Source organism: Adiantum capillus-veneris, chromosome 5, assembly GCF_014529385.1.
Source record: "Adiantum capillus-veneris isolate H3 chromosome 5, ASM1452938v2, whole genome shotgun sequence".
NCBI classification, from domain to species: Eukaryota; Viridiplantae; Streptophyta; class Polypodiopsida; order Polypodiales; family Pteridaceae; genus Adiantum; species Adiantum capillus-veneris.
This window is the reverse complement of record NC_140935.1, coordinates 153,542,686-153,551,857: the sequence shown is the minus strand read 5'-3', so window position 1 is coordinate 153,551,857 and position 9,172 is coordinate 153,542,686. Positions and strand designations below refer to the sequence as shown.

Genomic DNA, 9,172 nt, shown 5'->3' with positions numbered 1-9,172 from the left:
AAATTGATTTTCTCGACTCAGAATCACTATTGGTTCATTCTAAATATATTCATTTCTAGAGTAGATTCCTCTGGGATCCAACCCTTCCAACCTTACCCTTTGTGTTACGCTCCAAAAGTTCAGGACCAGGATTCGATCGCGTACCCTAACCTCACTATCTAACCCCATCAGCGCGGATGCATCGAGCTGTGTTGCATAGCGAACCATAAACTTTAAAAAAACTTCTCTGCACCTACCAACTCCATATGTGCTCCAAAGTACTAGCCTCTATTGTTATTCACCCCACCTTGCAAGACCCTTCTTGATACTCCCTCGGCTCGTGTGATCCGCTGGTCTCTCCCCTCGCCTCCCTCTCCTCATGCGACGCTTGCAAGTTGTGCTTCATTCCTTCTTCTTTCTAGCTCCGCAATAGGCATTTGTCAAAGATTCTCATGTTTCTTTTCTTTTTAAACATTGGCACACACACTGATTGAAATTTGAAGCATGTAAACCTTCTCTCTCTCTCTCTCTCTCTCTCTCTCTCTCTCTCTCTCTCTCTCTCTCTCTCTCTCTCTCTCTCTCTCTTTTTGGTGGAAAAAATAGTGACTAATTTAGAACCTAACCCAGCAAAGCTCCTGAGCCGCAACACAAAGAGGACTTGCAATTTCAATAATCCAATAATAATAGTGACAAGCACCATTGGAGCTAGAACATCCACATCTTTCCTCGCTTTGTTGGACGGAAAAAAATGTCCTAAACAAAGATAAACTAGATGTAAATCCAGACAGTCTTGTGGCTGGCTTACAGCCTGCGGCCTCTCCGATCGACCACCTTTCCTTCGTGTGTTGTCTATCGAGATAGGGGTGACATCCTCAATTCGTCCGATCCTCATGCCAGAACGAGCAAGTGCTCTCAATGCTGACTGTGCACCACGCCCGGGTGTCTTGGTCTTGTTCCCGCCAGTGGCCCCCAGCTTGATGTGCAGAGCTATTATCCCCAACTCCTTGCACTTCTGAGCTACATCCTGAGCAGCAAGCATACGGGGAAGACTCGTCTCTGTCAGCTTTCACCTTCATGCCACCCATAACACGAAAAAGTGTCTCCTTGCTGGACAGATCAATGACATGCACAAAGGGTTCATTGAATGAGGCAAAGATAAGCGCAACTCCAAAGACATGCTCACCATCACGGGCACCAGGCCGTCCACCACGGGCAACTGTACGAACCTCAGAGAGAAAGATCTCTCTCTCTCTCTCTCAAAACTATCTGAAAGAGCGTCGCGCGCTCTTTCATATAGTTTTGAGAGAGAGAGGGGGGTCCGTTTCCGATGCAGATATTGTGCTGGTGCATGGAACTCTATTAATGATAACTTGCCACCTTGGCTCTCGTCCAGCTGATAGAAGCTGATTTTCACCTCGGCCCTCTTCTCTTCGCTCTGCTTGGCGTAGTGTAGGTGTGCCATCTTCCGCAGCATTGCGCGGATTGCCTCGTCTGTAGCGCGTGAAGTGTCCATTTTGTGTGTGTGTGTGTGTGTGTGTGTGTGTGTGTGTGTGTGTGTGTGAGAGAGAGAGAGAGAGAGAGAGAGAGAGAGAGAGAGGGCTTTGAGAGGTACTGGACACGGCTAAATACTTTAGAAAAAAGTGTGTCTCTGATAATATATAGTTCGAACGCCGGCTATGGTGTCACAAGACCACTCCGCATCTTCATCGACTGATGGTGTTCAATTTTGCAGAGTTCTAATGGCAGCCCAAATCAAAGGAAAGCGCTACTCCCGCTGCAGAAGCCGAGCAGATGCTTATAAGGAAGGTAGTGACAAGAAGAAGAAGAAGAAGGCAAGGAGCACCCAGACCTACAAGATTTACATCTTCAAAGTTCTCAAGCAGCTGCATCCCGACAAAGGTATCTCCTCTACGGCCATGGGCATCATGAATTCCTTCATCAATGACATTTTTTAGAAGATTGCACAAGAGGCAGCCCGCCTTGCTCGCTACAACAAGAAGCCCACGTGGAAGCCCACCATCACCAACAGGGAGATTCAAACTGCCGTGCGACTTCTCTTACCTGGTGAGCTTGCAAAGCATGCAGTCTTTGAAGGTACTAAGGCCGTCTCTAAGTTTACCAGTGCTTGAGGGTCTTCTAAATCAATGGGTTTTGTAAAGATTAGTGGGATATTGAGTCGTTGGCGGTTGTAAAGACTAATGGGGGTTGTTCATACTTTTTGTAGGATCGTGTGTTGCTGTTAGCTTCAAAGTGGGCTTGTGAAAGAAGCTTTAACCTTTGTGTCAAGTTTTGCCCATGTCTATGTACCCCACCTGTCAGACCGGGAAGGTCAAATGTAAAACTAGATTCTCTCAGTTCCCCTCAAAGAGAGAGAGAGAGAGAGAGAGAGAGAGAGAGAGAGAGAGAGAGAGAGGAGCACTTTCAAGAAAGCTGCCGACAGAGAGGGGTAGAGTCTGACAACGAGCATTTGGAGCCGGTGGACAACCAGCAGCACAGAGAGCATCGTCTGCAAAGATGGGACAACAAGCAAAAAAAATAGTGCACTCCTCATGTTGTTGGCATCGTCTGCAAAGAAGGGACAACAAGCAAAAGAAAAATAGTGCACTCCTCATGTCGTTTGCATCATCTGCAGGTGCAATAGCATTGGTGGTTTTGGAAGAGAACGAGTAGCGAATAGAAGGTAGCGAGAGGAAACGGCACCAAGGAAACACCAAAGGACAACAGGATTATGCCATTGAGATTTTTAATACACATATAGCCATCGGTTGGCTTGAGTAACTCACTTAACGACACCACCTTAGACCCTGAGAGTGAGTGGCAGAGAGAGAGAGAGAGAGAGAGAGAGAGAGAGAGAGAGAGGCGCTGAGTCTCCGATGTTGCGGAGGTGAAGAGGCTACTAGGTAAACAATAGCATCAAAGGAGAATCGAAGTGTGAAAACCCCTCTACACTAACTAATACCGAGCCAACTCCCTTGCTTGCTATTCCTACACCTTTCGATCCCATATCCAGGCGGATCCGGGACCCAAAATGCATCACTCGTTGATCTTTCTCAATAAAAGAGTTGACTATGCTCCATCCCATAAACAGGAGAAGGGGGATGGATTGCTTGCTATGAACATACGATAGTGGAAGACAAACCCCATCTTTACCCTTTATGTCGGAAGTTCCTCCATGATCTTCATCACCTCATCCGCCCTTGCCCATAAAATCCTCCTTAATAAGGGTCTCCTCTTTTGTATCTCGCCCTGAAAACTAAAAAAAAAGGATTGTGAAAGAGTCCGCAGTCCTCTGGAAATTCTCAAAAAGAGTCTCCGTCAGTGCCAACTCACTCGTATTTTTTTTTAAAGGGCTTTGTTTATATTTGGCCACTAGTCAAAATGAAGACGGTTCACCTTCTTGCCTCACCTTGTGTGCCTTTAACAAGCTTAAATGAATACGGACCCTCATATTTTCCATTCCTAGCCAACACCATTGTGTTAAAGTTGCTAGTTGTAACAACAAATAAAACCTATTGAGCCCTTGGAGGGGCGTACCCTCTGGGGTAAGTGCTCATATAGATGCGCAATGGGATTTCACTTTGTTTAGATTCTGCGAAACATAGCACCACCTAATAGGGGTGGGACAACTCCACAAGGTAGTGGGGAGGCTCTAGCATGATTACACAATGGACATGTAAAAAGAAATCCGTAGGAGCGGAGCGAAGTTGTTGAATACACTGTGGCAATCTTATAAGAGTCTCACAAGAAGGGAGGAGAAGATGTTGAAGCCCTCTATGCATAGCAAATTATCCTATGATCGAAAAGGTAGAGATGTTGACGATGGTGAATCTATCGATCGAATTACAGTGAATGCTCATGCATCGAGTTCTTTGAACCTCTTGATCGCATGCATTGCATGTGCATTGGTGTTATTGTTGAAGGAGAGCCTCTTCGTTCACTTTTGTAGTATATCAAAATCTTCATGTGGTATTAAAAATAAATGTGGCGCTCTTCCATTCCTTCAACCTGGGCCGATGATGACTACGTGCACTGGGAGATGGAATGATGTGGCAGTCACCTTACATTAGGATAGTTTATTTTAAATTAATCAAAGCATGAGAGAGAGAGAGAGAGAGAGAGAGAGAGCGGGGGAGAGAGATGAAAAGTTTAAATGTTATAAGAACAAGCACAAGAGAGCTAAAAAATGTAACCAACATCGTGAAATTTTGCATCATCTCATTATCACATTCTATTTTGGCTATATAGGAAACAATCACTTTACCTATGTGTACTTAGATTTGTTAGGTTCTTTTCAGAAGTGTATATGCCTTTTGGCTACTATTGCATCTATTCAAAAGAAGTTTGACTACAGCTAAGTGTTCAACAAAAAAATATTAAATAAAGATACAAAGTTCCTTACAATGAAATTTATAAAAGACTTGAAATTAAGAATTTCTTTAATGCTTTCTCACTATTCTTTTCAAGTATGTGGAGGATACTTTCATTTTCCTCTTGGTTTGACAAGTGTCATGATTGTAAGCTGAAACATAACTCTTTGGGAGCTAGATAAAATAAAGCCACCCATTGAAAATGATTTATCTCCAATTTCAGTAAGATACAATCTAGAAGATTGCAAATACACATTGTTCATATTAACTCCAACCTACCAATAAACTGTACCAACTCCAACCTACTAATAAACTCTACCAAACCTACTTCTTCAATAAATTCCCTAAACCAAGCATTCCTTGACAATATTGAAAAAATAAACAAGACTCTCTCCCTATAAGCACTTGCCATAAGATTATGTATTAAGAAACCCCTCTCTTCATTCCGCAAAATGGAGAGAGAGAGAGAGAGAGAGAGAGAGAGAGAGAGAGAGAGAGAGCACACACTTGTCCAAGCATTTACCAGGGTCTAATTGTCGATGACCATGAGCCGTGCTTCGGAGGAGGGAGCATACCCTTGGATAATCAAGGATTTAATATAAGAGTGGATGATTGAAGTTTCCATGAGGAATGTTTGAGGTGTTTAGAGACAATGGTAGATAGATAATATATATTTTGATGATAAATGTTTCCTATTAAGGAGTTAATATAAGGGTGGATGATTGAAGTCTCCATGTGGAATGCTTGAGGTGTTTAGGGACAATGATAAATAAGTGATATGTAATTTGATGCTAAATGTTTCCTATTATGATTTAAGTTCTATATGGAGTCTTGATGGGTTTTGCTCGTTTTTATGATTGCTCAGAAAAGTTTGCTCGGAGTTTGAAATTCCCCCTCAAAAGACATACTATTGTAGATAGACTCACTGACATCAAGTGATATTGTATATAGTTTTGAGTTGCTGGGATGGGGTATCATGGGGATTTTGATTGCCCGAACAAGATGTGAATATATGAACACCTCTGGCTTTTTGTCCAAAAGCTCGTAGGTCTGCTCATTTATCATACAATAGTAAAACCCTTTGATAGCATAGGATCCTCGCCCAATGATATTGCCCCAATCATCTTCAGCGTCTAAATGAAACTCCTCAATAGCTACAGTGCATTTCACTATATAGAAATCCACTTTTTCTTCATTTTCATTTGGTGCGGGAACAACAAAATTATCACCAACAATAAGAGCTTGACTGAGGGTGTCATAGTGTCCTTCATACACTGCATCCTCGTTTATTTCGTCATCATCGTCTTCCCCTTCTTCTATAGGCTCCAAAATAAGGTATGTCCAGAAAGGAACGTGTGACTTGCTCACACATCTTCTCCACTTTTCCTGTTTACATGCACTACAGAAACAAGACAGTGAACGTGTTCTCAAAGCAGCTGTATCATGCCCTGAATATGCAGAAATAGAGTGCATTGAGCGGGTATTTTTTACAGCCTTCACATCCCAATTTTTTTCCCTTCGACATCCCCCAATTCAATCACCCAAAAAATCATGCTTACATAACGGGCGTGGGATGCATAGGTGGCTGTAGCACCATCTGACAAGGTCGGTCTCAATAATGCGACAACATCTGCAGCACGGTCTATCTTTGGCAGTTTGGCTGCAATTGGTATTGAGTTAAAGACCTTTTTATCACTGCTCCCGCACCGTCGTGTTCTCCCTTACCATGGCCAGATCCAAAAATGTTCCAAGACATTTTCCATCCCATAAAAACACTGTATCTGCATTTTATTCAATGGATAGAAGAAGATTAATATACTCTTGGCACGATAAAATTACAAAAAAAACACGTATTATAATATTACTGATGTTAGACAAGCATTTTATTACAACTTTAATGCCAATATTATAGGTCTCTATATTAAAACCACCTTCAGATAATGTTTGTTAGAACATGGTATACCTGGCAAGGAAATAGAATGGTCTTCTTGCTTTGAATTGTGAAGCTGCTCCATCAGACCATACCCAATGACGCCTTATGTTTAGACCAAATTGCTTTAGCCATTCTGCATGTTTCAAAAAACAGTGTTGAACAAAATGTGTGTCATGTTGCTTGTCATCTGAAATGTAGAAGTGAATTGTCTTGTGGATGTCACCTGCATAATATAAAAATCATAAATTATTGAAGTCTTAATACAAAAGAAATAATATTGATCTAGGGTGATGTCGTTACCTGCGATTTAAAAATATGTTATGTGCACAAAAATAGTTACTTGATTTGAATACCAGTGCATGGACTGAATCTCATTTTGTTCTTTGAAACTATAATTTTCAGCAAAGTCAACAACTGACACTACAGGCAGTACTGCTTTGTATACATTCCTTATATTGTTTTGCTTGCCATCTATACACAAAATTATGAATTATGTATTTCTTAAGATGGTCTTTGTGTTACCATATACATGTGGTAGTGATGTGTGTGAACACACTAGGACCGCCGGGGCATTTTTTCCCTCTTTAGGAGGTTTTTTCCCCCGTGCATTGTATATAGGCCCATCACTCTAGGGCTATCTATCTTTCTATTGCACACTAAGTAACACACTCTCCATTGTGTGCCTTGAGCTTCCTTCGTCTTCTCCAAGCTGTGTGTATTACTCTTCAACCCTAATTCCAACAATTGGTATCAGAGCAGGTCGCGTCCTCCCGGGCTTAGTCGCCTGCTGCACCAGCACACGCCTGCTCACTTTCTCTGATTTCAGTGAGCTTTGGCGAGCGTTCGCAGGTCAACAAAAATTTTGGGTAAGCTCGAAAAGCTTGGTCTGCTCATAATTTTGATTTGGGCTCATATCGGCCTCCGTTTCCACTACAGGCAGTACTGCACAGGCTATTTCGTCATTTTGTGCAAAATTTTTGTCAGTGCCGTTTTTTGTATAATAGGTGTCTTATAGTCTTCTACGGTTTGTGCTATATAGCACAGGTTGTTCCCGCTCCATTTCTCCTATTTTCGGGCAATTTTCACAGCAAGTGCAGCATTTACCATGGCTGACAACAACAACACAGATGTGTTCAAGATGTTTGCTGCTGAGGATAGGTTGGATGGGGACAACTACCCTATGTGGGCTTATATGATGCAACATGTTCTTGTGTCAAAGGGTGTCTAGAACATTGTGCAGGGCATTGATGTACGTCCTGGTTCTGAGGATGTAGGCGATGTTGAGGATGTTGCAGGTCTTGCTGCAAGGATTGCAGCTGTTAGAGTTGTTTTGCCTACGGGAGAACAAGCTCGTTGGGATGTTAAGGATGTGCAGGCTCATGCATTGATTGCGTTGTCTGCGAAGTGCACCATTGTTCCTCACATCCGTTCAGCAAAATCTGCAAAACAGGCTTGGGATATTCTAGCAGGTCTTTATGCAAGCCGCAATGAGGCTAAAATTGCTTTGCTGCGTAAAGAGCTAGAGTCGAAGATTATGCATGAGGAAGATGATATGGACACTTTCCTTGCTAGTGTCAAGGATATCAATGAGCAGCTTATTTCTGGAGGTGAAGTCATTTCAGACAGTTCCCTTGTGCAGACTGTTCTCGATGCCTTACCAGATTCCTACCAGACTTTTGCTAGTACTTGGAGACTTATGACCCAAGGAAAATCCTGAAGTTGTCAAGTTTGATACATTATGCACATTGCTGTTGCAAGAGTCACTTTCCAGAAAAAACAGGACTAGGCAGCGTGCAGTTGAACAGGCTTTTATTGCTTCTCAAAGAAAGGGTGGTAACAGTAATGCAGCCACTTCTTATGGTTCTGCTGCGAGTGGCAAAAATCCTGTTCCTAATGCTTCTGCTGGCAACACTTTGTCTGGCAACTCTGGTGATAAGGGCAAAAAGAAGATGCGTTGCCATTATTGTAAAGCCAATGATCACTTGATCAAGTCGTGTCCTAAGTTGAAGGCCAAAGAGGCTAAGAAGAAAGAGGGTGGTTCCACTGCAAATACTAGTTTCACTACAAATGCAGCCATTGTTGAGTCTTCTGTGAAAGGAGACTGTGTTGCTGATGTTGATGCAGAATGGGCTTTTAGCACAGAGTGCACTTACAATCCTGCTGTCCATGATGCATGCTTGTCAGCTGCTGCAGATTCACATGTGTGGTATTTCGACAGTGGTGCTACAAAGCACATTACCTCACATCGTGAATTGTTTACCTCTCTCGAGTCTGTCCCTCATGGGAATTCAATCACTTGTGCCAACAATGCCTCTTATCCAGTTCAGGGAGTTGGAAAGATTGTGCTCACTGCTGCTAATGGCAGTTCCTTCACACTTGTTGATGCACTTTATGTACCTGGGATCAAGAAGAATCTCTTGTCTGTATCCGCACTTGCTAGACTTGGACTTGTAGTCAAATTTGTGGATGACAGATGTACAGTTCATGATCTCAGTTTTGATGATGAAATCGTTGCATCTGGGCTTTTGTGTCGTGGGCTGTATAAGCTCACTTTGTATAACAAGTGTGGACAAAATTTTGCAAATGCTGTTGCAGATTCAAGGGCTATTTCAGATGCAAAACTTTGGCATGCACGTTTTGGTCATCTGAATTTAGTCAGTTTGCTGCGTTTGCAGAAATCTGATATGGTTGCTTCTTTGCCGCCTCTTGAAGCACCTGTCAAACATGTTTGTGAAGGCTGTATTTTGGGTAAGATGCAGCGTTCTAAGTTTCCAAAGGATGGTTCAGTTCGGGCCACATGCAGGTTGCAGCTTGTGCATAGTGATGTTTGTGGGCCCATGCAAACTCCGTCCTTGGGCAATTACTTGTACTTCGTGACTTTCATTGATGATTA

General features: G+C 42.6%; 2 protein-coding genes across 2 annotated transcripts; one reads left to right on the top strand and one right to left on the bottom strand.

Moving 5' to 3' along the window:
• The first annotated feature begins 914 nt into the window (after positions 1-914).
• LOC147458324 (histone H2B.11-like) lies at positions 915-2,358 on the top strand. Its single transcript, XM_086511809.1, has 5 exons — positions 915-1,197; positions 1,428-1,432; positions 1,712-1,878; positions 1,954-2,043; positions 2,204-2,358. Exons 1-5 carry the CDS (start codon positions 1,054-1,056, stop codon positions 2,239-2,241), a joined length of 444 nt encoding a protein of 147 aa, XP_086367935.1. The 5' UTR covers positions 915-1,053; the 3' UTR covers positions 2,242-2,358.
• Positions 2,359-5,773: 3,415 nt separating this feature from the next.
• On the bottom strand, positions 5,774-6,361 carry LOC147458323 (uncharacterized). The gene is made up of 4 exons (XM_086513423.1): positions 6,310-6,361; positions 6,072-6,127; positions 5,906-6,031; positions 5,774-5,794 (listed from the first exon to the last, which is right to left on the bottom strand). Exons 1-4 carry the CDS (start codon positions 6,359-6,361, stop codon positions 5,774-5,776), a joined length of 255 nt encoding a protein of 84 aa, XP_086369549.1.
• Positions 6,362-9,172: the final 2,811 nt, after the last annotated feature.

Coding starts and splice junctions, on each gene's coding strand:
- LOC147458324 (XM_086511809.1), top strand. CDS start 1,054: ATGCCACCCATAACACGAAAAAGTGTCTCCTTGCTGGACAGATCAATG. Junction 1,879..1,953: donor GCAGCTGCATCCCGACAAAG/GTATCTCCTCTA, acceptor CACAAGAGGCAG/CCCGCCTTGCTCGCTACAAC. Junction 2,044..2,203: donor CGTGCGACTTCTCTTACCTG/GTGAGCTTGCAA, acceptor TACTTTTTGTAG/GATCGTGTGTTGCTGTTAGC.
- LOC147458323 (XM_086513423.1), bottom strand. CDS start 6,361: ATGGAGCAGCTTCACAATTCAAAGCAAGAAGACCATTCTATTTCCTTG. Junction 6,128..6,309: donor CCATTCTATTTCCTTGCCAG/GTATACCATGTT, acceptor AATAAAATGCAG/ATACAGTGTTTTTATGGGAT. Junction 6,032..6,071: donor CATTTTTGGATCTGGCCATG/GTAAGGGAGAAC, acceptor AGTGATAAAAAG/GTCTTTAACTCAATACCAAT.